The following is a 27734-nucleotide window of genomic DNA, read 5'->3' on the forward strand; positions in this document are numbered from 1 at the left end:
CCCCAGACCCCCCCGGACCCCCTGTTGGCACAGCCAAGGTGCAGCCGGGTACCAGGTGGCACAGTTCTGCCACCCCATGCCGTGTGACAGCCTTGTGCTGCTGTGCACGGGAGGGCTGTGGGCATGAGGCTGTGCTGCAGCTCTGTGCCCCCAACCACTCCCAGTACAGCCAGACTGAGTGGGGTGCAAGGCAGAAAACATTGTCAGAGCCCCATGTAGGGCTCCCTGGGAAGGTTACCCTCATCCCACTGGGCCTGCATACCCTTCTGCTGCTGGTTTTCCAGGGGGGACCTTTGTCTCCACACTCTGAAGATGGCTGCAGCCCCCCTTGTTCCTGGGCAGCCGTTGCTCTCCACTATGGCATGAGCACAGGAATGAGAACAGCAACGAGAGCATGAACCAGGGATGCTGTGGTGCAGCGGGACGAGGTGGAAAGCAGCAGGTCTGGGCACAGGCCAAAGTGCTGAGCAAACTCCTTCTATTTGTTTGAACGCAAGAGGAACACTGTGCTCATAGCGGGCACTGCAAGCTGCAGTAGTCGGCAGATTGGAAGAAGCCATAAATGTTGACGAGAGGGAACATGAGCAGGGCGCCCAGCAGGGATCCCAGCTGCTCCAGTGCCCCATACCACACCAGTGCACTGTGACTGCGGCTCCGCAGGATGACCCCGGCCATCACCTTCACGTAGGAGAGCGTTCCGGTGAAGAGCACCCAAGAGAGGATCTGGTGGCACAGGAGAGAGCGGTCAGTGGGGACCTTGAGACCCTTCCCGAGGGTTGAGGGACCCAAAGACTTACGATGATGGCGTCACCCCACTGGGAATGCTGTAGGAGGGGACATGGGCTCATCACTGCTATGGCCATGTTGTAGGCGCCGAAGCCTGTGCCTGCAAGGCTGAGGGCACCCAGTAGGGCCAGGGACCTGCAAGGGACAGGAAGGTGATACCAGGCAGCGCTGTCACCCCAGCACAGAGTGAGACACAGCCCCATGGTGTGGGCTGCCCAGTGAGCAGGCTCCACACTGGCCCCATTGCCCTTCCTGGGTGTCTCTGCTGCTAGAGCCTGAGGACACCCAGCTGCCTGGGACTCTCACCCAGCACCCCAAAATAGGGCTGTTTTAGGTCCCCCATACCTACCTGCTGGGCAGGACCATGGCCACGATGCAGGCGAGAGGGTTGGCCATGGAGCTGAGCGTGGCCGAGAGGTGATATGCGGTGTTGCCATACGGCAGGCAAGAGTAGGACTGCACAGATGGCAGGACCCCATTTGTCAGAGAGCTCACCCATGTGATAAGGAGGTAGATGAAGGCAAGCTTGGCCACAGAATAGGAGACCTTCTCCGGGTGGGTCTCCATGGGCCCCTTGGTGCTCTTTGGGCATGAGTAGCCTTCGCCTCGTGCCGTGCCACCGCCATCCTCAAGGATCTGGTCAAAGGAGTTCAGTATGATGGTGCTGGGACACAACTGCTGCTGTGAGAGCTCCCAGACCTTGGGCTGCCTGGTCAGGAAGAAGAAAGCCACCAAGCAGGCCACCATCATGGCAGCCATGAGGAGGAAGAAGATGAAGGTAGAGAAGCGTGCTGGGAGGTAGCGGGTCTCCATCTGGAAGACAGTGCCCTCCATGGTCTCGTTGTCGGAGGTGATGTTGACCACCTGGCTGACATTGGCACAGCTGGAGATGCCGGAGCCCTGGCCCAGGGCAATGAGAGCAGGGATCAACCCGCTGAGTCCTTCACCTATGAAGAAGGTGGTGAGGTATTGGGCCTGCAGCTGCATCATGAAGGGCAGGAAGGTGACAGAGGAAGTGCAGTCAACCAAGGACAAGAAGAAGGTGAGGATCAGGAATGCAGTGCTGTGAGTGGTCCCTGCGATGGGGGATGTGTAGTCCCAGAGGAAGGCCAGCAGCAAGCAGGCCACGATGCCCACAGACACAACCACATAGATCACGACCACCTCCTTCAACGAGCCAGGCCAGAAGCGGTGCATGAGGGTGACGAAGAGCGGCCCAATGTTGGCCATCTGGATGATGATGGTGATGTAGGAGGGCAGGTCCCACTGCTCCGGCAGCACACTCACCAGCAGTGGCAGCTCGACCCACAGCCCGTTGATGGCCACCCAGGAGCCCGTGCCAAAGACACAGGCGAGAAGGTGAGTGAGCAGCGCCATGGCTCAGGGCTGGCTGCCGCCGTGCTGTGGGGAGAAGCTTCATTCAGAGGTGGAGCTCTGTACCCCAAGCCCCCACAAATGCTGCTTATATCCCCTCTCCTACAGGCAGCCCCAGCTGCTTCTCCTGCAGCACCCAGGATGGGCAGAGTGGCATAGCCTAGCAAGCAGCATGAGGCCTTATGCCACCACAGGGACCCCTCAGTGCCCCACAGGGTGCCCTGCTCTGCCTGAGGCACCCACCCTGCTTGGGCACAGAGACTGGAACGGAGCAGTGTGCTAGAGCTGAGCAAGCTTAGCACGGCACTGCCTGTATGGCCTAACACAGCCATAGCATGGACTAGTACAGCCTGGCAGGACATGAAAAGGCCTAGCATAGCCTGGTACAGCATGGCATGGCTTAGTATGGTCTAGCATGGTCCAGCACAGCACAGCATAGCACAGCAGGGCACAGCACAGCAGGGCAAAGCATGGCCCAGTACAGCACAGCAGGGCACAGAATAGCTCAGCATGGCCCAGCATGGCTCGGCACAGCACAGCATGGCACAGCATGGCCCAGCCCAGCTCAGCATGGCCCAGCATGGCTTGGCACAGCCACTGTTGCCTCTCACCTGTGGGCTGTGATTCCTATGCAGCCTCTCTCCCGGTACCCTTGGTCTCTCCCTTCCCTCCGCATCCGCAGGCAGCTCCCAGCCGCTGTTGTCCTCCCGCTGACTGCAGCCCAGCTCCGGGCCGGTGGGGCAGGAAGGTCCCGCGGCTCCACCTGCGAACAAAGCCCGGCTCATACCTGCGGGCTGACTCAGCCCCGCACCGCCACTGCCCGCCCCGAGCACAGAGCAGGGGGGACCCGCACGGCCCCGCGGATGGGGGTAAGGGATAAACGGGGACGGGCTGCGGGGTGGGTGACCCGAGGAAGGCAGCGCTTATGGGGCCGGAGCCGGCCTTTATATGACCTCATGGCGGAGGGAGGTGTGCGGAGTGGTTGTTATTACGGAGCGGAAAGGGAGGAGGGAGGAAACAGGAACCGGGTCGGAGCCGGGCTGAGCGGCGGGGCAGCTCCCGGTCCGGAACTCACTGCGCTGAGCGGGGCGGACACGCGGTACCGCCGGACCGGGATACCGGGCCGTGACGTCACACGGACACGTGACCGCCCCCCCAAAAAACACCGGGGCGGGGGGAACCGGGAGGGGTCACGTGACCTCGTGCCGTGCCGCTGGGGGGTCCCGGCAGGTCCTTGTTGGGGGGTGGGGGGTATTTGTGTTATATGGAGCTGTTGGAGTGGGGTGGGATGAGATAGAGTCATAATGACAATAACAATGAACGGGCTGTGGGTTTTGGAGGGGGGGGGTTGGGGGGGGGTCTTCTTCCTAAGGGAATTCCCATATCATTGTGCATGGCTGGGGGGCAGAGTGACTGCAGCCATCCCATTGTGATCCCATTCCATAAGGAACAGCTGGAGGGGCTCGGGAACCCACCCCCCTCCCACCCCATTCCTGCCTCCCCTCCCCAACACACCCAGGAGCAGAGATACAGGGTCCTATAGTCCCCCCCACACCCCCCACCTCAGCCCCAGGTGCTGGCTGAGGGGCCTCAACACCCCAAACTCAGCCCTAGTGCACAAAGTCCCCCCCTCAACCCCCAGCCCAGCCCAGCCCAGCCCCTCCTGTCCCCACGTACCAGCAGGGTCAGCCCCAGCCTGCTGCTGCCTGGCTGCAATGCCAGGTGCTCTGTGCAGTGCTGTTGCTAAACCTGCACACCCTGTCTTGGCCGAGTGCCGGCATTTATTCCTGGCTGTGACACACGGACTTTGCCCTTGTCCTCAAAAGATCCGTGTGCCACCTATATCAGGCTGCACCTTGAGGGTGCAAATGTCAGCGTGCAGTGCTGTGTGGGATGGATGGCTGCAGGGCTGTGTGCCTTGGGAGCACTGAATGTGGCTGAGATGTGGCTGTTCCTGCAGGTGTGCATCGTGCACATACACTCCTCCAGCCCTGCTCAGCCAGCACAGGGTGCACGGTGAGATGTGACCAAGCACCCAACTGTGCCTTGAGCTGGTAGGTGTGATGCTGGGAGGGGCTGCAGGGGGCAGATCCAGCTGGGCCTTGTTGCAGCACAGCCTGGCGTGGTCTCATCCCAGCACCCAGTTTCCCCATCAGCAGCTCTTCCCCCAGCACCCACTGGGTGTCGCTGGGAGAGCGGGCTGCGATGTGCTGCCTCGTGCAATGCCCTGCCTGTCCCTTATTGCCCTGCCTGTGCCCTGCAGCCAGCCCATGCACCAGGAGCGGTGGTGTTTCTGCATCTGAGTGCCCTGTGTTGCTAGGAGGCACCGGGGGCTGATACAGCTGAGCCTCTTGCTCCCCATGGGGATGGGGGCAGCAAGGGGACAGCGGCTGTGCCTTGTTCATCCTGCAGCACAAAGGAGCCCGAATCCAGGACTAATTGGCTGTGGCACAGGGGCCGGGGGGCACAAAGGGTTGATGGGCACAGGACTGAGTGCTGCTGCACGCTTCTTGCCCCAGCCCAGCTGACACGTGCTGCCTGCCGTGCAGGGGGGGCTGCCCCCCACCCCGTGCTGCACCGCACGGCAGCTGAGCCCCGGCCCCTCTGCACCCCGGCAGATGCGAGCAAAGGCCCCAAGGCAGATGGCAACATTTGGTCAACGAGCGGTCCCGGGCCATGGGACTGTGCTGGGATCAGGCAGGAGAATGGCCCACCAGGAACCAGCCCCTCCCGTGTCCCCAAATGCAAGGCCATGTCCAGCATGGGTGAGGATGCAGCAGGGCCTCTTGGGTGGGGAGATGCAGGTGATGAGAGCGGGGCTCCATCCCTCATTCCGCAGGCCCTTCTCATGATGAGGATCACCAGTAAGGAGCACAACCCACCAGTGGGACCCCAGCTGTCCCACTGGAGGGGGCCCTGTTATGCAGGCTGGGGAGCCCAGCCAGAAAGTGGGGACCAACAGCGGGTCGCTGCCCATGGCCCCTTCCTCCCCTTCCATTCTCCTCCTCCTCACAGCTCCCCATCACCATTTGCATCCCATTTCCATGTGAATGGAGCAGGTCAAGTTGAAAGTTGAAAGCTGGCGAGGGGCGCCTGGGGAAGGGGCCTCTGCCAGAGGTGAGAGCCCAACAAAAGGGGCCGCATCCCCAGGGCACTGCGCTCGCATGGCTGCGGCCACGGCCCTGGCCCCAGCACAGCCGCCCTTCCACCATCTGCGGGTCCGAGTGCAGCCGCTGCTGCTCAGACAAAGCCCTCACACCCGGCACGTCCCCATCTGTTGGATCCCCTGCACCCGGGATCAGTGCAGCTCTGGCCCTGAGCAAGGCTGCTGTGTGCAAGGATGCGCATGGAGGGATATACATGGAGGGATGGGCATGGGCAGCATCCAAACAGTGGGCATGAGCTGAGGCTGTGCCCGTGAGAGCACCCCTCAATCATCCTTGTGGTCTCTAAGGAGCTCCCTGTGCCCCACAACAGCCATTCAGCATCAGGGAAACTGAGTCAGAGAGTGGGCAGTGGCTCTCCTGGGTCAGGGCAGAGGCATTTCCCAGCTCCAAATCTATCTGCAGCATTGTCTGGGTGAGTGGTGGTGACTGAAGCCTGGAATTAGTGCCCACCAAAACCAGCATGGTGGCAGGAGGAAGGTCTTATGGAAGCTGCCAGCACTGGGGAGGGCTGAGGTGAGCCAACACCTCTGGGCTGGACCTTGTGCCATAGAGCTGCAGCCCTGTGGTGCGATGCCAGGCACCCCCAGCCCTCCCCACCCAATACTTACAGGGAGCATTTGGCCTCCAAGCTGTTTTTCCTTTACACTTCCCTAGCTTCATTTCACTCCTGGGGGGTCCTGGAAGCTGCACGTGCAGGGATCCAGCCCTGAGCACCCGTGGGAGGTGAGCACAGAGCCAGCCCCAGAGCCCATCCACCCCGGGGTGCTGAACCGGGTGCTCAGGGCGTGCTCCTGCATTGGGCTGCCCTCCCCAAAACCATCCCTGGGTGCTCCCGGGGAGGGTGAGGCTGCAACGCCCTGATGAGCACAAGCAGTTGACGTGCCTGGGCAGCTCCAGCTGCACCCTGCACCGATCCCCTGCCATGGGGGTACACAGCCTGGCCACCCTCAGCGGGCAGATGCCCCGTGGTTCTGCATCACCGGGCAGTGTTTTTCCAGCTGTAGCCATCGTGTAGGTCCACCTCGTGCTGGAAGCATCGCCCAAGTGCAGGATGGCTCTGAGCTGGGGCTGTTTGTGTTCACCCAGCCCTGCTCCCCCACCAGCTCCTTGTCTCACTTCCAAGAACAGTTTGAAAAACGCGCTGTTATCCCTGAGCTCTGATTGTGTGGATTGTGTGTGCTGTATTTGCTCCTGCCCCAGGAGCTGGGCTGTGTGCGGGCTGCAGCCTCACTCAGTGACCTTGTTCTGCTCTGTCACCTCACCCTGTGCCATTGCTTGGGCTGCTTTATTTCAAGCACAGGAGCATTTTGGACTTTGGGACTGCAGGAACACTGAGGGCTGGCGGGTGTGCAATGGACCTGTCCCCTTGGGAAGGCTTTGAGAAGGCTCTGCTCCTTGTCCCAGTGAGGGCAGGGGATGGCCAAGGTTGATCTGGCACCCACAGTATGTGGTGCTCCAGCTGTACCACCACAGCTGTGCTTTTCCATCCCCACTGACAGAGCTGTGGGTACATCCACGCTGCCCGACCGGAGCTGCCGGCTGAGCTCAGACCCACAGCAGGACGTCACCGGCCACGGCCACGCATGGTGACGCAGCCACAATTAAAGTGCAGCCTGGTGTGGGGAAAAGCCCTGTGCCTGTGCACACACGTTGGCAAGGAGAGGTGTTTTCAATCCCATCTGAGTGCTGGGCTGCCTCGGAGGGCGTCTTCAACCAGCAATGACTCAGATGGAGCCGTGAGCCGCCCTGCTGTGCACAGACCTGCTCCAGCACCCTGAAACCAGCTGCACTGCAGGGAGCAGGGGAGGCAGAGGGCACGGGACGACCAGGACACTGTGGGACGAGCACAGGGAGCAGCGACGCAGCAGCTGAGCCAGGCCAGGGAGGTTCCTACAGCACAGGGCAGAGGTGGGTAGGTGGTGGAGGTGGGTGCTGGGTCACTGTGGCTGGGCATGGCATGTTGAGTGCCAGCTGCGGAGCCTGGGCTGCTGTGCTCCACTCGGGTCAGCTGATAATGCCACTTTGCTTTTGGGGCTGTGGGAGGACAGCTCAGAGTGGGTTGGGGCAGCCATGCCAGGCTGGCAGCTCTCCATCCATAGGAATGCAGAGCAGCAGGTTGTGCTGTCCTTGCTGACAGGGACAGGAGCCCCCCCCGAGCACTGCTGGCTACTAGGGGGCTCTGCACCCCGCATCCCTGTGCTCAGCAGATGCTCTCTATGGAAGCCTCCCCATGCATGGCAGTGGCTGCTGGCAGAGTGCTGAGCTCAGGTGCTGCACAACACTGGTAGATGCCCCCACACCACTGGAAAGCACCGATAACTGAGTGAGTCAGGCCCTCGTGTCCCCTCTCCATCAGGGCTGGGTGACGCAGGGCCTTGGGAGGCTGACGGTGATTTCCCACACTGGAGGCTGCAGCATTGCTCGCCCTTGAGCACCTTCCCTCCATGCTTCATTGCCCCTGAGCACAGGGCACAGATGATGTGATGGGGCCCTGCCTACCCCGTCCTTGCCTGGCGGGGACACCGGTGCCCTGCACTGCCCCGTTCCCAGCTCAGCGCCTGCAGCCGATGCCGTGTTGTGGGCTGTACCCAGGAAGTTGAGCAAGGAGGTGGGTGAATGGCCGCAGGTGGCGGCAGCTCACCGGGAGAGAGGAAGCGGGGCCGTGCCGTGCCCACCGGTGGGCTCCCTTGTGCCCTAAGCTGGGCACTGAGGGGCTGGGGGGGCTGCGCTGGGCAGCTGCTGTGATTCCAGTGCTGGAGCACCGCCTGGTCGGGTGAGTGGTACAGCCCCAAACTGGGGGAGACGGGGACCATGGGGGCTTCTCAGAGCAGCTCAGGAGGGGGTTGTTGGGTGGCAGCCCCCGGCTGCTGCTGGCAGTGGGGTCGGGGCCGCTTTGAGCCTCTCTGTGGGCGGGCTGCTGCCGTTGTGCGACCGTTGGGGCGGGCGGGTGCTTGCTGTGCTTGGCAGAGCCCCAAAGGAGCCGGGGTTCCTGGCTGCTGGAGAACGAGGGCTGAGGAAACACGGCTGGGATCCCCCAGGTGCTTTACGGTGGCCCACAGTGGGAGAGGGGTGTGCAGGAGTAATAGCGGCACCTCAAATGGCAGGGGACCATCGGGGCAGGCAGGCCAGCTGGATTCTCCTTTTTGCTCTGCGAAGGAAGAGGATGGGGGTGCACTGCAGGCGGGAGAGCACCATGGGGGCTGCAGGGAGCAGGGCCTGACATCCCAACGCATAGAGCTGGTGGGTGAGTGGGTCAGGCAGAGTGGGTCGGGCATCGCTGTGGGGCTGCAGCCCTTGGTGGGGCTCCCCTCACCCCAGTGTCGGGGTGCCGTCCCCGCGGCCCCATTGGCCGTGCTGCCGTTTGAAGCGGGCTTGCACCGCGGATTGGCCGCGTTTCGTTTCGGAGCCGCAGCCGGAGGCGTGGTCCCTGCCTTGAAATAGGAAGCCCGGAGCAGCCAGCTCAGACAGCGCGGCGCTGCACGCCCCGCTCGGCCCTTTGTCCGCCCGTCTGCGGGGACGGGGTGCGGGCAGGGGGTTGTCACCGCCGTCCCCTGCCACCGCCCCTCATTGCGGTCCCCTCCCCCGCAGCGCGTGGCCCCGCTGCCGCCCGCACGATGCCGGTCGAGGCGCTGCACGCCGGCGATGCCATGAAAGGGATGGCGGTGAGGACCCCGTTCACCTCGGCCATGCCCATCCGCATCCTCAACAAGGGACCCGAGTATTTCCGACGGCGAGCTGAACCGGCTGCCCGAAAACCCAGCGCCGTGGAGAGGTTGGAGGCCGACAAGGCCAAGTACGTGAAGAGCCAGCAGGTCGCCAGCACCAGGCAGGAGCCGGTGAAGCCTCCCCTGCTCAAGCAGCCGCTCTTCGTGCCGGGCGTGCGCCGCTCCATGCTCACCCCCAGCCGCAAGACGACGCCGGGACCGCGCTCAGCAGCGGGCAGGGCCAAGACATCGCTCAACCTGGAGATCCTCAACCACCTCATCAGCGGCTGCGACAGCCCCAAAGCAGAGAGTCCGCGGGGCGGGGAGCGGCACGGAGCAGCGGAGGTGCTGAGCTCCGGCAGTGTCGGCAAGGCGCCGGGGGGCTCCTCCGCACCCAGACCCCCCGGCACTGTGGCGGTGCGCAGGGTGGACGTGCGGCCCTGCGGGGCTCTGCCTCCCGCCGTGCCGGGAATACGGGTGTTGTCATCACCCTCCCCATGCACGACACCCGCAGCGCCAGCTCTGAGCTCACCCAACCGCCCCGAGAGCGCCCGTCGGCAAACCCTGCTGCACCGCTCCAAGTCCGACCTGAGCGACCGCTTCTCCAGGGCCACCGCCGACCTGGAGCGATTCTTCAACTACTGCGGGCTCGACCCCGAGGAGCTGCAGGACATGGGGGCCGAGCGTTTTGCCCGTGCCAGCTCTGACATCGTGTCCATCAAGTTTCACAGCGTCAGCACGGCCAGCTCGGAGGGCGGCCGCTCCCCCCGCAGCACGGCCACGCCGGAGGGTCGCCCTGCGGAGCGTATGCCCTACGGCATCTCGGTGGTGGAGCGCAACGCCCGTGTCATCAAGTGGCTGTATGGGCTGCGCCAGGCCCGAGAGACCCAGCAGGTCTCCAACGTGTAGCCAGACTGCTCGGCTGCGTGCGGTGCTGATGCCGGGTGGGGTGGAAGCACCATCCCGTGCCCCCCAGGAGGGCAGTGGGGCCATCCCGGGTCCCTGAACTGAGCCCGCTGTGCCTCACACCCCTTCCCCCCCTGCTGCAGCTGCAGAGCATGGATGCTGTGTGTCCTCCTGGCGAGCTCCTCGCTTCCTGATGGACTCAGCTCTGCAGGACCCCCACCAGCATCTCAGTACCCCTGAGCCCATAGGGGATGCAGTTCCACCTGGCAGCGTGCTGCTGGCCGGGCTGCAGGTGCATGGTACCTCCTTTGGGGTCCCAGCTCGGGGGTTTGCATTAGCACTGGGGTCTCCTCTCAGTGGCCAGGAGCTGAGGCTCTGTGTCCCTGCAGCTTGAGCAGAAGGGGACAATCCTGGTGGTCCCCATCAGAGTGCTGAGCATCTAAAGGGTTTGGGTGCTCTGCAGGGAGGATAAACCCGAGATCTCCTTGGAGAAGCTCAAGCCTGTGTCTGTGTGTGCGTGTGTTTGTATCCCCCTTTTTGTATGCCAGTGAGAAAACCCCGGGCACAACGTGCCCTCTTATTTATGAAGAAGGTTCTATCCATATCTTCCTACTGTTTTTCCTCATGTTTCAACTGTAAAAAACAAAAGCGACGGTAATGCAGTCAGTTTTATTAAATTTCAGTGCTTTGGATGCTCTGTGTGGTGTTGTCTTCGGATGTGGTGGGGAATGAGCCGGGGCAGGCCCCCAAGAACCTCTTCTCTGCCAAACTCAACAACATGATGAGCATTGCATCCCAATGGGTGTTGAAGAGCATAGGTGCTGTGCCATGTGGTTCCATGTGGTTCCATGCTGTGCCAGCGTGAGGCCTGGTAGATGCAGCAGGAAGAGAGTTTGCTCCTGGCAGGTCCCGGCAGGATTCCCCTCTGTACCTCCCCAGCACTGTGCCAAGCACGCTGCTGGGCTCTGCTCTGCGCCTGCTCCAGCAAAGCACCCCAAAGCTTGGCCGCATCCCGGGGCTGTGAGATGAGGAGGAGATAGCAGAGACCTCCCAGGCACTGGGGAGGTTTGAGGATGAAAGATAATGCAGGGAGTGCTTTGAAGATGAAAGCGCCGTGTGCTGCACTATCACAGCTGGGTGTTGGCTCCTGCAGCCCCCTGGTCCTTGCAAGGGGAAAAGCAAAGCACTCCATGATGCTGCTGCAAACTGTGATCACCTGGGCTGCTGGGGAAGGTGGCACCCAGGCTACTAATGCCTGCACCCAGTGCTCCCCCCATGGGGCACAGATCTGCTGTTTGCACCCCATCCCTGTTGTGCAGGACCCATTGGGCTTCAAGAAAGGAGCCAGGCAGGTCTGGGAGCCCCCACCCAAGGTTGGTGCAGGATGTGGTGGGGAGGATACAGGACAGCACCTGACGGTGAGTCAAGGAGGAAGCACACGCCCAGAGGATCCTGCAGTGACGGCACACAGGGAGCTGGTGACTCCCCAGGGAGCTGGACATGGGGCTCAGCCCTCAATGGTGTCCTGCATAGGGCTGCACAGCTGGGATGCGTGGTGGTTGCACACAGCATGCACAGCCAGCCAAGTCCTGCGTGCTCACATGGTGCACATTTGCTCAGGGGCACACGTATGCATACATGTTGGTGTGATGTGTGTGTGCAAGGACAGGAAGGACCACAATCTCAAAGCATTCATCCATCCCTGCACAAACCCCCAGCCCAGACATATTGAGAAGCCTTGTCCCCCCCCCCCAAGGGATGCCCCCATGTCTCTGTATCCCTGTTGGGGATAGGAAGGCAGCCCTGTCCCTGTGTTCCCTATCGCTTTCCCTGGCAGCTGCATCCCTGCCAGCTCCAGTTTCAGCACGGAACCACAGCTGAGCCCGCAGTTATTTATAGAGAGGAGGAATGACCACGGGAAGGTTTCCATTGCCTTTGTCCTGCATACTCCCATATCCCTCCTTCCATGTTTCTACGTGGCTCATCACAGCGCTGACCCTTAAAAGGTCATTTTCTCCCCCAGTCACTCATGAAAAGGGCCTGGGGAATCACATCCCACCACTTCACCCCCAGCCCTCCTCAATTACTGCATGGAGAAAGCAGGGAAATGACAGCCCCAGGGCCTGGGGGGCAGTGGGTGGGTGGGTGAGTGGGGGATGCAAAGGTTCAGAGCAGCACCAGGATGGCCATAACCACAGCACCTTGCAGGTGATCCCACCTTTAATGCTGTTCCCATTTTTCAGTTATTAAACACAGCCTGATGAGCACCTCGGAGGAAGTTGCCAGCTGCATCACATGTTTTAATCAGTGTTAATTAGCAAATGCCTTATGAATGGGGGGGAGGGGAAGGAGCAGGCCTGCAGGGTGTCTGAGGGATGGGTGCTGGGGCGGGGGGGGTGGCAGCTCATGGCCTGTGGTAGAGCTGCTGGGGATCCACTAGGGCACAATGTCATTCCTGTCCCCCATGGATGGGGATGCTGTGCGATGTCACCAGGCTGTGGAGGACCTCTAGTGGCAATAGGGTCAAGGGGGACAGGGATGGCCCACGATAAGATGGGAAGTGCTGTGGAGCTGGGTGTCACTGAGCCCTCATCCGTGCTCTGAGCTCAGTCGGGGCTCAGCGGGTCAGGATGGGGCTGCACCCCCTTAATGATGCAGATGTAACAAGGAGACTGATGAAAGGTCCTTTATGTGGAGATCATACATAGTGTGAACGTGGGGCTGAGGCAGCGCTGCTGCTTCCCCTGTAGTGAGCTCATAGCCACAGCTCCCATCCCCACCTCTGCCAGAGCACTTGGCAAAGGTGGGAGCTGTGCATGGGGTGACTCTCCTGTCGCTGTCCTGTAAGCAGAGACCCCCTGGTGTTCACTCTGCTTCTGTCCCAGCTGCTGCAATGTGAGGCCAGCAAGGGTCTGGGGGCATCATGCTGCTGTCAGGGCAGGGCTGGGTGCTGCCTGGTGCAGCTCTTGGCCAATAAATATCTCTTAGTACAAAAATAAGAGTTCTCATGCTGAGATCTGTGGGTGGGTGGTGGATATGGATGGGTGAGGGGGAATTCTGCCCCACCTTCTCCAGGCTGTCACCAAACGTGCCTCCAAGTCTGGATTCTCCAAGCCAATAAAACAAGTGGGCTGTCAGCCCTACCAGCACCTGCATCCCCAGCTCCAAGCTCCCTCCATCATCCTTGTGCCCCACCTCAGCCCACAGCCCCATAACCATGTACTGCCCCCATCTCCACCACCCCTGTGTGCTGCCACCCAACCCCAGAGCTATTGGCCATTGCACAGGGGCCAGGTGCCCCATGCCCCTGGTGGCACCTCTGTCCCCTCACGCTGTCCCTGTCCCATTGGGATGTGCACAACCAGTGGTCCCCTTGCATGGGGAGAGTGCATGCAGGAGGGGACAGCTGTGTCCCCCTTCATGGCCATGCAGGGAGGAGGGATGCCTTCTGCTCATCCTGCAGGAAAAGCAAAGCAATGGGGAATTTAGGGCAACTCTCTAAAATATATACAAAATGCAAAGTGTGGTCTGTCTGCCCCCGTGTGACTCGTGCAGGAGGTCTGGTGGTCCCAGATGCACAGCATGGAGCCCGGAGCCCTGCAGATGTGAGGGAAATAAGGAGAAACCAGGAGGGAATGGGATCCATGTGCTGCAGCTTGCAGGGATGGGGCTGGCTCAGAGTCAGTGCTGAGATCTGAGAGAAACAAGAGTGAGAATAAAACCATGGGGGAAAGCTCTGCAGGGGCTCCATCCTCCTGCTGCACCGCTCAGACTGGCTAAAAGCCTGCAGGCCGTATCAGCATGCGGGTGCCCTTCAGTGAGTAGCTGGGCCCTTGGAAGTAGTGCCAGCGGATGCCGTTCAGCTTGCGGACGTTGTGCCGTGCCGGGTAGTAGATGCCATTCAGGTTGGAGAGCCCGCAGGCGTCAAACCACCACCCTAAGGGAGGGAACAGGAGGGTGGCACCGGGGTGGGCACTGAGCAGGGATCCCAGCTCAAAGTTCGCTGCTCACCTCCTGACAGCATCTGGGCACACTTGCAGAGGCAGTTGTCATTGTCGGCGTCACGGGTGCTGAAGTTGGTGCCCTGCATGGCCAAGCTGCTCTGCTGCCCGGCTGTGCCGCTGTAGTCCTGCAGTGAGAGCCTGCAGCCACACGTGCCATCACTTCCCTTCTCATCGAGTGGGACTGCAGAGCCCAGTGCCCCCATCCTCCCACCCACAGCCTGGCTGACATCCCTGTGTGTGCACTGTCCCCACTGCATCTCCATGAGGACATTCCTGGGGACAAACTCAGTCACACGAGCACTGCGATGCAGCCCCGCGCCTCGCTGGGATGGGAAATCCTTCAGCCTTATTGCAGTTTCATGCATCTATTTGGGGAAGAGCCCAGGGAGGGGGGGAGCAGGCAGTGGAGCAACGACCCCATGGAGGAAATCTGGCAAGATCCCAGTGAAACACCCTTGGGAACTCTGCAGCTCCTCAGGCAGACAGCGGTGCCAGCCAACCTGGGGGCTCAGGGGCAGCAGTGCCCAGGGGCAGCTCAATGCTGCTCACTCACCTGTAGAGCTGCCTCTCACTGTCCAGCTGAAACCTCCCATAGTGGGCATAGACCTGGCTGCCCTCCCAGTCCCGCAGCTCCACGCGCAGCACGTAGGGTTCCCGGCTCGTCAGGAGGTGCACGGCTTCATTGCCCAGCCAGTGCTCCCCCGCCGCATCCCCAAAGCCCTGGGGGAGCCGAGGGAGGGTGGGTGTGGGTGGTGGGGGCAGGAACGCCCCATCCCCATCCCCATGCAGACCTGCTTGTACTCCCTCCAGCCCCGCTGGAAGCTGACGCTGCCGTTGGTGCGGAGCTGGATGACCGTCCAGCCACCACCATCTGTCTCCATGTCACAGAATGCCTGCAGTGGGGAACCCAGCAGCTCTGAGTGGGGTGACAAATCCCACCGACAGTGGGGTTGGATAAGGGGTGGCTGGGGACACCCCACTGCCGGGCCCAATGGTGCTACATGGGAGCCCTCTGTGGGCTGAGCTCACCTTCCTGGGCTCGCTCAGGTTGGTGATGTGCAGGGTGTACACCCCGCTGGCACGGCTGCCAGCCCGGAGCACCTCGGTGCAGTCCTGGAAGCGCTGCTCCTCACCGGGTAGCACGGCTGGGCAGAAGGGAGAGCAGCTGGAGGGTGCTCCAGTGACCCTGCATGTCCCCCAGCCCTGGGGATTTGCTGCGTCTCAGGGCACAGGGCTGAGTATCTCTTGGGATACAATGCTTTTAGCTCACCTCTCCCCTCTGCCACGAGGCGCACCAGGCTCTGCACCGACTCCAGGAGCTGCAGCTGCTGTCTCTGCAGCAGGCTGGCGTTGGCGTTGGCTGCCAGCAGAGATTTCTCCAGCTCCTCGATGGTGCCGCTCTGCCGGCTCACCAGGTGCTGCAGCCTCTCCTTCTCTGAACGGATCCCTGCCAGCTCCGCCTGGTGCTTTGCTTCCATATCCAGCACCCGCACCTCCAGGATGCTGCAAGGGGATGCACGGTGGGGATGGGCAGCCCCGGCCTGGCTGTAGTTCCCCATCGCCGCTGTGAGCTGCCCCTGTCTCCTACAGGTGGCACTTATGTGATGTGAGCGATTTGTGGGCACATTTCCCCACCCAAAGGGCTGTAACGAGATCTTGTCACCCACAGAGACCCCTGCTGAGCCCTGGAGGGGCTCCAGCTCTCCTGTAGAGCGGCCCCAGCCCCTACTTGTTCCTGCTCTGCAGCCGGTGGATCTCGTTTGTCTGCACCAGCAGCTGCTTCTCCAGCTTAGTGGTGGACAGGGAGTTCTCCAGCAGCTGCATCTCGATGCGGGACGTCTGGTTCAGCACCTGCGTGGGAACATTGGGAGCGTGGGGACACGCAGCAGGGCCCCTCCGTGTCCCCAGTGTCCCCATGAACCTGACTACATGAAACCAGGGAACCACCCCGCATCGTGCAGCACAGGAACTTCCCCACGCTGCAGTTGTGGTGGCAGTGGGGACACGGGGACACGCGTGCCATCCCTGCCCACCTGTGCCTCCACGTCGGTGAGTTTGCGGCTCTGCTCGGCGCTGCGGTTCAGCAGGGAGCTGCCGATCTCCAGCATGGTGGCCGTGTGGTTCTGCACCGCCGTCTGCCGCAGCCGCGCCACCTCCGGCTTCGTGCTGCTCTGGATGGAGCTCTCCAGCTGCAGACGGCAGCGAGGATGGGGTGGGATGGCTCAGCCAAGGAACTCATCCCATTCCCAGCCTCACTGCTGCCTCTTAGGCACCCTGAAGCTTATAGGGAGGACGAGACGTGCTGCCTGTGGCTGCAGTGCTGCGGGGGAGCCCCGGGCATCACCGCCAACATTCCTCATCCCACGTCCTCACTCTGCTCCACTCCCACATGTCTGGGCCAGGAGAACGGCTCACCCTGCTCCAAAGCAGCAAGGTGACACAATGGGAGCAGCCCGGGGCAGCATCTCTGGGTGTATGGAGGGGACACTGCTGCGGGGTGCACCGGGGTGGTTGCAAATTCGGGGTGTGGCATAGTGGCAAATCAGATCTGAATGGGTTGGGTGGGATTTATAGCCACGGGGATGCCTACAGTCCCCAAATAGGACTTTTCTCTTGCTGGGACCTGGCACAGGTGTGTTTGTTCATGGATCTATTGTTGAGCTGTGATTACTGACCAACCAGGGAGGCATTTGCATCAGCACCAGTACAGCTCAGCTGCTGGCCATGTTCCCAAGGCCACCAGCATCCCCCCACTGCTGCCCCATCCCGGCTTTCCCGGTGCTGGCTGCTGCCCTGCTGCAGGGAAGTAAGGAAGCAAGGAAGGGCTGGGAAGCAGCTGGCTGTGTGTATGGCTCCAAAGAGTCTTCCGCTTTCCCAGCCCGCGGGGAACAGGCACTTCCCAGTGGGTTTCTATTTCTGGCAGCTGCCATGAGGTTCCCATTCATCCCCTCTCTGGGGTGACAGCCTCAACGAGGGCTGTGGCCCTGGGGCCACTGTGCAGGGACTGCGGGGAGCGGAAGGGATGTGCTGCAGCCCACGCTGGGAACACAGCCCCATGGATCCCTCTGCCCCATGGATCCTGCTGCGCCCTCTCCAAGTGGATCTCGTGCTCTGCAAACCAAACTCCACCTCATAGTGCCATGTCTGGGAAGCACTTCTCCAGCTGAGCGATTGCTGGAGAGTTTCCTTTTAACCACGTCATTAATCTTGCTGCTTCTCAGGGCTCCGGAGGCCGTTTCTCCCTCCTGATTTTGCCTTTTTTTCTTCAAAATAAACATATCTCTGGGCGAAGGGCAGCACATACCCATGGAAAAGGTCGGGCTGGCACAGGCAGGGCTGAGCGTGGCCCCGGCTGCTCTCTGTGAGTGATGCTGGGGCCTCCTCTGGAGGTCCCTGCCCTTCCTGGGGGGAGCGTGAAAGCCTCCAGGCCCCGACCATGGCTCTGCTGAAGGCATCGATCTGGGAAGCAGCTGGGGCTGTGGGGAGCTACAGCATCCCTGGATAGTAGAGATCCATGTGGGGACTGCACAGCAGCAGAGAGCAATGAGGGGACCCTCCCCAAGAGGTTCACCTCCAGAGTCTTCCCAGAGCCTGCAGCCATGGGGCCATCCCCACAAGGAAGGGGCTGGGGGAGCAGGGCAGGGATGGGGCCACCAAAGCCAGGAAGGCGGCAGGTTCCCCATTGCTGGTCCCATCCCTCTTGCAGTGTTACACTGGGGGGATGCCGCTCCAGCAGCTCTCTGACCTCAGCTGAGCCCGGCTCTGGCCCTGCGTTGTTTCCTGGGCCAACAGTGAGAGCTGCCAACATTTGCAGCCTCCACAAGAATTTCTGCTCAGCAGCAAAACCCGGCAGTTGAGAGGCCCCTGGCCAGCAGCACAGCACAGCCCCCCCAATGTGCCCATGCTGGAGACCCATTGCAAACAGTCGGGAGGTCCCATTGCACCAGGCACTGGGGTCTCGATCCTTCCTGCACACAGGTTTTGTGCCCCACACCTTGTCACCCCCCAAAGTGGGGGCCAGAATGGTGACACTGAGAGGTGCTCAGTGCCCATATGCAGCACCACCATGCAGCCTCCCTTGGGCAAAGCCCCATTGTGTCACTGCCTGTCCCTCCTGGTGACAGCATGCCTGGCAATGTGGGGAGGGTGACCAGGCCCCCAGAGTTCTGCAAGCTGGAGGACAAGGGTCCCAAAGGGGCTGTGACATTCTCCTGGCCCTGGGCACAGCCAAAATCCTCTGCTCTATGGACAGACAGGGATTTGGGGTTGTTTACAACTCATCCTCAGGCCCGGTGCCTCCTTCGAGCCTAGTTTGTTTGTTCAGGCCTGGATCCCAACCAAAACAATCCTCCTTGTGCAGTTTCAGTTAAATTAGGAAAGCAAAGAAACTGGACACACACACAAAAAAAATAAAGACCCGACTGCGAGCTGCCTGCAGCAGTGGGGCCATGCTGTGGGGTGGGACGAACACCAGTCGTGCCCCTGCTTATGCTGTGCAGCCCCTCTGTGTGCAGCTGCCCAGATGGGCACACACAGCCAAGCTTTGCTCAGTGTATCCCTGGGGCTCAGCATCCTCCCAGCTTTTGAGGAATTTGTGCTGTGAGTCAGCTGAGGAGAGGACAAGGGGCAGCCCCTGTGCGGCCCTCATGTGCCCACTGCTGTCTCCATGCGGTGCTTGCAGTGCCACTCAGTTCAATGGGGTGACAGCTGGGGACAAGCTGTGGGGGCTGAGGTCCCTCTGTAGGGATGTGGCCCCTAAGGAGCTTTTCCCTGATGCACAGATGTGAGGTCAGGAGGTGTCGGGTGAGACCTCAGAAAAGGAAAGGCCGCTTCCTGCTTTGCCTTAGGGCTGGGAATGGGGGAGCGCAGCAAGGGATCCTCAGGGTGGGGACGCACAGGGTGCCCTCCTCCCTGCTTAGGTCTGAGGCTTAGGTCTGCCCCTATGGGGCTGGCAGACCATGAGCTGTGTTTCCCATACAGAGTCTCACCCAGTTCCAGGAACATAAGTGGGAACACAATGAACCCTGCCCTTCGGTCCCTCACCCCTGCTGCATGCAAAAGTCTTCCCAGCAGCTTCCCAGCAGCGCCTCATCCTGCCCTGCACAGGGAGAGCTGAGCACTGTAAGATGCCCATGACCACAGCACGGGCACAGGGACAAGGAGGGGACTGCTGTGGGGATGCAAAGGGACACGGCACAGTGAGCAGCAGCACCCACAGCGCCCACCCATCCCCACTGGGTGAAAGCAGCACCGGCTCATGCCCTGGAGGTGAGATTTGGGCAGCCTGGAGCACCAAACCCCCGCACTGAGCGCTTACAGGCATCACCCCCTCCCCATCTCCTACCTTCAGCAACCACTGAGTGCTGTTCTCCAGGATCCTCTCCAGGTGCTGCAGGCGCTGAGCAGCCCCTCGGGCAGCGTGTCCGCTACCGGACGGTGAATCCCGCTGCAGCGCGTTGACGGGACCGGGGGCGGCCAGAGGACACGGCGACGGCTCGGCCTCGGGCAGCACGAAGGTGTAGCTGCAGTGCCCGTGCTGCACGCGGTGCCAACGCCGACGGCTGCCCACGTCCATTGCCCGACGTTGGGATGCGGCCGTGCACAGCGCTGCCAACGCCACGAGCCTGAGCGCACTCATGGCGCGGGCACGGGGCGCACGCAGCCCCCCCCCGACCCCCGGTGCGCTCCCGGAGCGCTCAGAGCTGCGGGATCATCATCGCCTCCCGTCGCTCTCTGAGCCGCCTCCGGCCGCCCCGCAGCCTTTTATCGCCAGGCTGAGTCCCGCGGCAGCGCTGGAGAGGGAAGAAAAAAAACAACAAAAAACACACAGACCAAAAAAAGCAGAAAAAAAATCTGTTTAAAAACAATACTTTTATCAACCCTCCCCTCTGAACCCACCGCGGGGAGATCAAGTTTCACGCGTCATCTTTGCGTATCACACACACACAGCCCGGATACCCCCCATCCCTGCGCACCCCCAGCCCCATTGTACCCCCCGAGCCTCCCAGCAGCCCCAGATCCCACCCCCGGGGCCGCGCTCCCCCCGCCCACAGCTATTAATAACGATGGGGGAAGCGGAACGTTGCGTTTAACTGCCCGGCCGTGGGATGGGCCCGTGGGGACCGCGGGGACGCAGTGGAGCAGAGCGGGACCCGGCTGAGCCCCATATTGGGTTTGGGGAAGTGCCGCTGTGGGGTCGCTGGGGATGACCGGGGTTCACTCAGTGTTTCCCTGAGCTCAGTCCCGCATTAAGGATCTGTTGTGGTGGCTGAGCTGCGTGGAATGGTGACCTGTGGGCAGTGTGGGGTCCTGGTGGTTGGCACTGAGCCTTTGGAGCCAGGCTGCGTGATGGGCTGCTTGTAGGATGTCCACGACAGGGCTGGCAGCGGGGATAGTGTAGCATGGTGACAGGGCTGGCCATGGAGATCAGAATGATCATGGGGCAGGATAGCCATAGGAACAGGAATGGCCATGGGAACAGAGTGACTGTAGGGACAGGGCTGGCCTTGGGGACAGGGTGGTCATGGCAGAGTGGTGTTCCCCAGGCACAGAGATGCCCAAGAACCTCCTTGGGTTTTCTGCCAGGTTTCTTGGATCCTAATCCTAACAAAGATCCTGCATGCACCCCCTGGCTGCTGTCCCCACATCCCTGCAGTAGTACCTGGGGAAGGGACAGGCTCCCATTGGTGCAGTTGGCTGCTCTCTGCTCACTGCTCGCTCCTACTGCTGCCTCAAAAGAAATGGCAAAACCCACTGCTGTGAGCTGCAGGGACCGAAACTTAGAGTGACCCCAGCACCCCCTGACCCACGATTTCTATAGCAGTGCTTCACAGAAACTGCTTCCACAGTGCAGGAAAACAGAAAGGCTGTGGATGCCAGAGGCTTTAATAGTTTATTTGTCCATAAGCAAACAGAGGAACGATGCTCCCAGCCGGCTCGATGCTGACACCCAGTGCTCTCCTCCTGGAAGGGCCCCACAACCCCCATCTGTGCTGGGAGGAGGAGTGGGGTGGCCAAACTTCAAACAGTTGCAGAGATTCCCACGGCGAGAGCAGCAGTTGGAGCAAAGTGCATTGAAGTGCATTGCAAGAGGTGCTGCTGTGCTTCTCCACGTGTATCCCACATCCCTTGGATGGGGACAGGGATGGTGTTTCCCTGCTCATGTCTGGAGGGGGCTGTGGGGCTGCTCTCCAGGTGCAGGGGGCTGCTGTGATGTGGGGTGCACTGGCAAAGCCCCCCCCCACACACACACATTGCTGTGCTCACATAGGGCAGCTGTGAACCCACACATGTGCCATTGGTGCTGAGTCCTGCAAGACCCCCAACACAGACAGGATCCCGTAGGGATGGGGCATCTCTGTGCCATGGGGATGGGATGGGGCACCCATGGCCTGCAGCACGGTCAGACCCACACCAGCCCTATCCCACCCAGCTGCAGAGAGGGGGAGAGAGAAGAACAGCAAACTAAGTGAGCCACCCCCTGCCCGAGCCCCTGGGCATTGCTTTGGACACTGCAAATTAGATTTTCTGAAAAGGAAATGTTTTACAGGCCATAAATCGTCTCAAAAGAAAGGGGGAGGTTGGGAGTAGGGGGGTGGGGGGGGGGGAGAACATTGTGCAATTTTCTGCAGCTGGAAAGCTGGGGCAGCACGGGGGTAGGGGGGGATGTCGCTGTGTTAGGTGCCCGCGTCCTGCTCTGTCCTCTGCTTCTTCTGCCGCTTTTTGCCTTTGGTTTTGGGTTTGGTTTTCTCTGGAAGAGAAAAGAAAAACAAAGGAGAAAAAGAAGGGTCACTCAATAGGGATGGGCAGCGGGGCTCCTCCTGTAGGTGGGTGAGAGCTGCCACCTGGATCCATCCTGAGTCCCTTCTGTGGGATGGAGGGATGCAGGGCTGCCCCTGGAGCAGTGCTGGGTATGTGGGCATGGGAACCCATTGCCAGACCCTAAATCCTTAATGTTCCCAAAGCCTCCAGGTGTGTATGATGGGTTCGAAGCAGCGAGCCTTGCCTCTGTGCAAGGAATGAGGAGGTGGGAGCAGGTTGGTGGGACATAAATGGGGCATAGGTGGGACATGGGTATATCCATGCCTCCCCCAAGCATCCTTCCAGCTCCCGAGTCTGCAGGTTGGTGGGGACGGTGCTGAGACCCCAAAACAAAGGGGGATGCGGAATGGGACCTGCAGGATCCAATGGGGCAGGGAACTGCTGGGAGCTGCCCAAAATCCAGGTGCCATATGGGCACACAGAACGCAGGCAGCACGGCGGTGTGTCCCAGTGCTGGTGATGCTGCTTCTTTCTGAGGGCTCCATCTCTTTTTCCTTCTCAACTCTGTTTTTCTGCTCTGATCTCCCAGACAATTGCCACCCACAAAGGAAAGGGCACAGCACGGATGCCAAGCGTCTGGAACGGAGCGCGGCGGGGACACAAGGCAGATTTACAGCAGCGTGGATGGTTTTGTGCCTGGGCCAAGCGCCGATGCTGCTGGTTTCCAGGGGCTGGCTCAGAAGTGGTAGCACAGATCTCTCATCGCGCAGCGCGGCGCTGGGATGAGGCAGTGCCTTCCTCCGGCTCTCGGCGCGTCGAGCGAACCCGCCGTCCCAAAACATCTGGATCCCATAAGGCAGCACTCGGCTGGTTGGGACAGGAGCCTGGGAGCGAGGGTGGGCGCATGGGGATGGGGAGCAGAGGGGCTTCTCCTGCTGCTGGGGCTGCATGCAGCTGCATTGGGGGCTTTCTTCTATTGCAGGGAGAGACCTGGTTCCACAGCTGATCCCCATCATCACGCGGCTGTGCCCCGGAGCCCATCCCCACAGCCTTGGGGATGTGGTGTACCCAAATCTATAGTCACCACAGAGGGATGGTGTGGGGGCACCGAGCTGTGCACACACACCTCCAGCACCTGCATGGCACTGTGCTCCAGAGCAGAACATCCCACTGCCACCAGCTTTGAGGAGCCGTGGGCAGTGCAGCCATATTTTCTCACATCATCACCACTTGGCACCCCAAAGCTGCCTTAGCAGGGCAGTATATCAGCTCCTCCACGCTGTCAGCATGAAGCATTATTTATGAGTGATGGGGCTCTGATGAAGTCCTGCTCTTGGCTCTGCAGCCCCCACACACCTGGCTGCAGCTATTCCCATCTTCCTCCAGCCCTTCCCTCCTGCTGCCACCATGCACAGCCAACCTGCAGCTCCAATATCTGCAATGCCAGGGCCGGCGGCTCAGATCTCCTTCCAAGGCTCACAGACCGGTATCTCATGCTATCTGCCTTTCTGCCAGTTATTAAGCAGAGATTTATTAGAGCAGCTTTCAGTCCAGCTGGTTGCATCCAAAAGTGACATCAGCCGCTGCCTGGTTCCCGTTGCCATCCCAGTGCCACTGGGCTGGGTGCTGGGAGAGATGGCAAGGAGCCCCTGCACTGCAGCCCTGAGTTGCAGAGCCCCAAATCACAGAGCTGGGGAACAGCAGAGGGAGGGAGACCAGGGAAGGGGGCTGGATAAAACCAGGGAGACCACTGGGCAGGGCAGGACGATGCCTTATCCCAAGGATGCAATATGAGGACTTGGCTGTCACATCTCCCCCAGGTGACGCCCTCCGGCTGTCTCTGCATTCCCGATATTTTGCAGATGGTTGCAGTTTTTTGCAGACTTTTGCAGGTAATTCCCCCCTCCCCAGCAGCTCAACCCTCCCCGTTCGCAATCGCAAAGCAGAAAGCCTCAGCGCTGCCTCTCCCTCGCAGGCAGGGCAGGACGGGGCCGGTGCCAGGGGCTGCTCAGCACATGTGCTTGGGAAGGCGGCTTTCTCCAGAACTGCACGGTAATAACAGCCACCACCGACCTCCAAATGCTTGGGAGATGAGATCCTGGCTCGCCGCTCCCCGCTCCGCCGGACCCCATAGAGCTTCTCGCTTTTAGGGGCCGGGGGGCAGCGAGGAGCCAGGGGGTTGCGGGGGGCACCCGGGGCTGCGCTCACCTCCCGGGCAGTGCTTCCTCAGGCGGCACTTTCGACTCTCCAGCAGCGCGGGGCACGCAGCCCCCTCCTCCCTTGGGATGCCCGGCACTTCGCGCACCCTCGTCTCCAGACCCCATTTGCAGCCGCAGGTCCGGCCCTCGTGAGTGCAGGCGCTCCACTCGCTCCAGGGCCCCGGTTCGCATGTTTCTGTGGGATGGGGGCGCGAGGAGGGGACGGTGACCGTGCCGCGTTGGGACGGTGCGTGGGGTGCGGGGTGCGGGGTGCGGGTACCGCTTACCTTGGCACTCGCGGGTGTCGGGCCGCGCCGCGGTGCTGGGGGGACACTGCCGGAAGCATTGGCCTTTGTGCAGGTAGAACTTGTCCTTGCATTTCATGCAGAAGTCTTTGCTGAAGCAGCTCTCGCAGCTGGGCGACCTGCACTCTGCCGGGGAAGGGGCTGTGAGAGGAAGGGCGAGGACGAGGCCCAAAACCCTCGGGGACCCATTGCAAACCCATTGGGCAAGGGAGACGGGGAAAGCCCTGCATCCCAGCCACCTCATTTCCAGCCAGTGCCCGGGGTTGGACGGCCTGGGGATGCTCCGGGGAGCAGGGGGACCCCGGGGTGCCCGGCAGGCACGGCAGCGCTGCTGGGTGCACCACGTACTTGTGCATCTGTTGACCTCCAGACCCCGCACGCCGAAGTAGCCGGGGGGGCAGGTGTGGACGCACACCCCGTACTGGCGGATGCCGTCCCTCCAGATGAGCAGGAAGAGCCGGTGGTGGCAGGTGATGCAGCCGTTCTCCTCCGAGCACAGGACGCAGCCCGTGCAGTTCTCCAAGAGCCCGGCGCTCACTGCGGGGACAAGGACAGGGGCTGTCGGGGATGGGGAGGGGGAGGGACGGCAACGGCATCTCCATCACATCCCAATGGGAGTGAAACTGCGAGCGGTCAGCAGGTAGAAATGCATTCTGAGCCACTTCAATTAGCTGCTGCCTGATGTGTGTCAAGGGAACAAAGAGCGTTTTGGAAACATCTGAGTGGAGCTGCAATAAGGATCTTTCCGCTGGCTCCAGAGCTGCCACCGCTTTCCTTTGCCCCACTGCACTGATTTACACAAAGACAGCAGCCCCAGGGGGCTCCGCTCCCAGGGACGAGGACATGGACACGTGGATGGGGCACATCCCATAACAGCAGGACATCTCCATACTGGGCCCTTCCCAGCTTCTTTGTGCACAGTGAGTTGCCTCTGCAGCACCCGGTGGTGTTGGGAAGCATTCTCTTCTGGCTTGGAGCTCACCCTTCGTGTCTCTGAGCAGAAGTGAATGCTGAGCAGTGGCAGCAGTGCCAGGAACACAGCACAGCGCCCAGGTCCATCCGCTCACAGCAGGTCTGACAGCGTGGAGAGGGGATTCTCCACATAGCAAAGCCCTGAGGAGGAGTTAACCCTGGGCACATGGAGTGAGGCCAGATCTCCATATGGGCTAATAGGAGCACTTGGGTAGTGGCACAGGTGGCAGCGCTATCGTAATTGTGATCCCAGAGCCCTTCTGGGAAGCAAGAGAGGGAGCACAGGGCTGGGGGAGCAGTGGGGAGATGGAGGCAGAGGGTGCCCTGCAGCCCTACAGACCCACAGCACTAGTCCTACAGCCCTGCAGCCCTACAGCCCAAGGGTAAGGGATGCACTATGTTGGTGCCACACAGCTGTCCCTGAGCTGTCCCCTCCTGCTCCTCGTGCCAGGGCACAGGGACTCAGACAGCAGCACTTTGCAGCCAGGAGGCTGCGTGTGCTGGGAGCCCGCTAACGAAGCACCTTGGATCCATTAAGTTGTTATGGTCTCTGTTACATATTTACCAAACGCTGACAACATTTGTGTTCCTGGCTGCAGCCACAGCGGCTTCCCAGGAGACATGGGGATTTACGAGTGTCTTTCCCTTCCCCAGTTCTTTGGGATGATTTGCTTTGCTGCCCTCCCTCCATCTCCTGGCTGGGCACGGAAGGCGGGGAGCCGATACCAGGACAGGAGGGGATGTGTTGAGCCAATATCATGATGCCCACCTCTAAAAACAGCTCCATCTGCACATCGGGATGGGGTTCCATAGCACTGGGAATGGGGAAATCAGGGACAGCTCCTGGTTACCCCTCCCCAGGTGTGGTGGTGGCAGATGCAGATGGGCACAGGGGTTGCACAGCGGGAGGACTCCACCATGGATTCATGGAGCCATGATCAGACCCATGGATGCTCCCCATAGTGCTGGCTCACACCACCAGCCTTTAGGGCTGCTCCCACACAGGGTACATCAGCAGCAGCCTTGCCACCCCCATGGACACATCTTACAACCATGTACAATGAACGCAGGGAAAACTGCCCGTTCTGCAGCCCAAGGCCTCCAGAAAGCTTTGCTCTCACAATATCCCATCCTCAACCCTGCACCGGCCGGTCGCAAACTGAGCATCTCATGTCACAGCCCAGCAGAGGGGACACATCTCAGGGCACCCTGCTCTGGGTCTCTCTGCTCAGGGGAGGGATGGAGCAGGGGATGGTGGTGCCTCTGAGCATCCTTCGGGATGTTTTGCTCCTCGTGCACTTCTTGCATCGAGCTGGGAACAGAAACATTGGCAAACCCGATCCCCTGCACGCACCGCACCATCCCTACCTTGCTTCTTCCATCGGTTCTGCGAGAGCATTTCCATGGAGCTGATGAATAACAGCAACATGAATATTATCCACTGCATCTGGGCAGGAGGAGTGAAGGGCAGGGAGGAACTCAGACCATCCGAGCGGAGCTCACAGCATCGCCCCGGGCACGGCACAGAGCTATGGGGGCATGGGGCGGTCAGCGCAGGGCAGCGCCGGTGGGCTCTGCCTTTAGGACCACTGGCAGCTCCTCGATTTTCCCCTCCGGAGAAATAAAGAGAAGGGAAAATATCCCCCCGAGGCACCGGCAGGAGCGGGGACGGACGCGCTGCGGAACCACGGCCCGGATCGGAGCGTCCCGCTGTCCTGCTGTCCCGCCGCCCTCCGTCTGTCCCGCTGCCATCCCGGCCCGGCGGGGGCACGGAGAAGCCCCCGGCTCTGCGGGGCGGGGACAACCGGGTGGCTCCGCCCCGGGACGGCCCCGCTCCAGCCCCGGTCGGGGGCGAGGGGCGCGGGGTCCTGCAGCTGGATCGGGTGAGCCGTGCCGTGCCGAGCCGTGCTGAGCCATACTATGCCAAGCCGAGCCATGCCATGCATTGCCAAGCCATGCCGAGCTGTGCCATGCCGAGCCAAGCAGTGCAACGCTTTGCCAAGCCAAGTCGAGCCGAGCTGAGCTGGACCGATCTGAGCCGAGTGGAGCCATGCTGAGTTGAGCTGAACTGAACTGAACTGTGCTGAGATTTTCTGAGCTGAGCCAAGCTGAAGAGAGTCGTGTTGAGCTGAGCTGGTCGCAGATGAGTGGAACTGGGTCTTGCTAAGCAAAGCTGTGCTGAGCTGAAGTGAGCTGAGCCAACCTTTGTTGAGCTGAGCAGAATTGGGTCAAACCAAGCCGATCTAGCTGAGCCAAGCCGAGCTGCAGCTCCCAGCACCTGGCTCCTAAGCAGCTGCCTGCACCCCTCACCCCATGCACAACCCGGGGGTCTCAGCACACTTAGAGGGAGCCCTGTGCCCACATTGGGCATTGGCAAGGGCAAAGCTTGCATGTGGGATGCTCTGATCTATGTGTGGGATGCTCGGCAGCAGTTTCCCACTGCAGGTACGAGCCCTCCAGGTCAGAACCCTGAGTGCAGGTCACCCCTTACCCAAAGCAGGGACTGGGATGTGCTGGGCCTGCATTATTTGGGAGGGCACAGCTCAGGCTGTGGTGG

At 61.1% G+C, this 27734-nt stretch overlaps 4 protein-coding genes across 11 annotated transcripts; 1 reads left to right on the forward strand and 3 right to left on the reverse strand.

Annotated features, from left to right (window-relative positions):
• Positions 1–461: 461 nt before the first annotated feature.
• On the reverse strand, positions 462–3295 carry SLC52A3 (solute carrier family 52 member 3). Of its 3 annotated transcripts, none has more exons than XM_085520459.1 (5): positions 3236–3295; positions 2772–2923; positions 1136–2187; positions 798–921; positions 462–723 (listed from the first exon to the last, which is right to left on the reverse strand). In XM_085520459.1, exons 3-5 carry the CDS (start codon positions 2161–2163, stop codon positions 511–513), a joined length of 1365 nt encoding a protein of 454 aa, XP_085376585.1. In that variant the 5' UTR covers positions 2164–2187; positions 2772–2923; positions 3236–3295; the 3' UTR covers positions 462–510. The 3 variants fall into 3 exon arrangements, with proteins under 3 accessions (XP_085376585.1, XP_085376586.1, XP_015737434.1); XM_085520460.1 differs by having other exon boundaries at positions 3153–3295; XM_015881948.2 differs by having other exon boundaries at positions 3114–3295.
• Positions 2900–10629, forward strand: FAM110A (family with sequence similarity 110 member A). 5 transcript variants are annotated; one of them, XM_085520456.1, is made up of 2 exons: positions 2900–3029; positions 8916–10629. In XM_085520456.1, exon 2 carries the CDS (start codon positions 8942–8944, stop codon positions 9938–9940), a length of 999 nt encoding a protein of 332 aa, XP_085376582.1. In that variant the 5' UTR covers positions 2900–3029; positions 8916–8941; the 3' UTR covers positions 9941–10629. The 5 variants fall into 5 exon arrangements, with proteins under 5 accessions (XP_085376582.1, XP_032304451.2, XP_085376583.1 ...); XM_032448560.2 differs by lacking the exon at positions 2900–3029 and adding an exon at positions 6969–7213; XM_085520457.1 differs by lacking the exon at positions 2900–3029 and adding an exon at positions 7094–7235.
• Positions 10630–12212: 1583 nt separating this feature from the next.
• Positions 12213–19884, reverse strand: ANGPT4 (angiopoietin 4). Its single transcript, XM_015881940.3, has 9 exons — positions 19286–19884; positions 15975–16130; positions 15671–15792; positions 15212–15444; positions 14971–15086; positions 14733–14834; positions 14495–14661; positions 13949–14079; positions 12213–13874 (listed from the first exon to the last, which is right to left on the reverse strand). Exons 1-9 carry the CDS (start codon positions 19577–19579, stop codon positions 13714–13716), a joined length of 1482 nt encoding a protein of 493 aa, XP_015737426.2. The 5' UTR covers positions 19580–19884; the 3' UTR covers positions 12213–13713.
• Positions 19885–21094: 1210 nt separating this feature from the next.
• RSPO4 (R-spondin 4) lies at positions 21095–26995 on the reverse strand. 2 transcript variants are annotated; one of them, XM_015881992.3, is made up of 5 exons: positions 26546–26995; positions 24554–24742; positions 24188–24331; positions 23911–24096; positions 21095–21691 (listed from the first exon to the last, which is right to left on the reverse strand). In XM_015881992.3, the coding sequence occupies exons 1-5, from the start codon at positions 26622–26624 to the stop codon at positions 21618–21620; spliced, it is 672 nt and encodes a 223-aa protein (XP_015737478.2). In that variant the 5' UTR covers positions 26625–26995; the 3' UTR covers positions 21095–21617. The 2 variants fall into 2 exon arrangements, with proteins under 2 accessions (XP_015737478.2, XP_015737479.1); XM_015881993.3 differs by lacking the exon at positions 23911–24096 and having other exon boundaries at positions 26546–26960.
• Positions 26996–27734: the final 739 nt, after the last annotated feature.

Source organism: Coturnix japonica, chromosome 19 (genome assembly GCF_054131305.1).
Source record: "Coturnix japonica strain WE chromosome 19, WE-NBRP24, whole genome shotgun sequence".
Classification (NCBI taxonomy): Eukaryota; Metazoa; Chordata; class Aves; order Galliformes; family Phasianidae; genus Coturnix; species Coturnix japonica.

Bases quoted from the DNA above. Each gene is read 5' to 3' on its own strand.
- SLC52A3 (XM_085520459.1), bottom strand. From the start codon at position 2,163: ATGGCGCTGCTCACTCACCTTCTCGCCTGTGTCTTTGGCACGGGCTCC. The intron at 922-1,135 runs GTAGGTATGGGG...TGTCCCTTGCAG, and splicing joins GCCATGGTCCTGCCCAGCAG to GTCCCTGGCCCTACTGGGTG. The intron at 724-797 runs GTAAGTCTTTGG...CTGTGCCACCAG, and splicing joins AGTGGGGTGACGCCATCATC to ATCCTCTCTTGGGTGCTCTT.
- FAM110A (XM_085520456.1), top strand. From the start codon at position 8,942: ATGCCGGTCGAGGCGCTGCACGCCGGCGATGCCATGAAAGGGATGGCG.
- ANGPT4 (XM_015881940.3), bottom strand. From the start codon at position 19,579: ATGAGTGCGCTCAGGCTCGTGGCGTTGGCAGCGCTGTGCACGGCCGCA. The intron at 14,835-14,970 runs GTGAGCTCAGCC...TCCCCACTGCAG, and splicing joins ACCTGAGCGAGCCCAGGAAG to GCATTCTGTGACATGGAGAC. The intron at 14,080-14,494 runs GTGAGTGAGCAG...GTGTGGCTGCAG, and splicing joins AGTGAGAGGCAGCTCTACAG to GCTCTCACTGCAGGACTACA.
- RSPO4 (XM_015881992.3), bottom strand. From the start codon at position 26,624: ATGCAGTGGATAATATTCATGTTGCTGTTATTCATCAGCTCCATGGAA. The intron at 24,332-24,553 runs GTACGTGGTGCA...CTTCCCCGGCAG, and splicing joins GGAGGTCAACAGATGCACAA to AGTGCAGGTCGCCCAGCTGC. The intron at 21,692-23,910 runs GTGAGCGCAGCC...TTTCTCTTCCAG, and splicing joins GAGGAAGCACTGCCCGGGAG to AGAAAACCAAACCCAAAACC.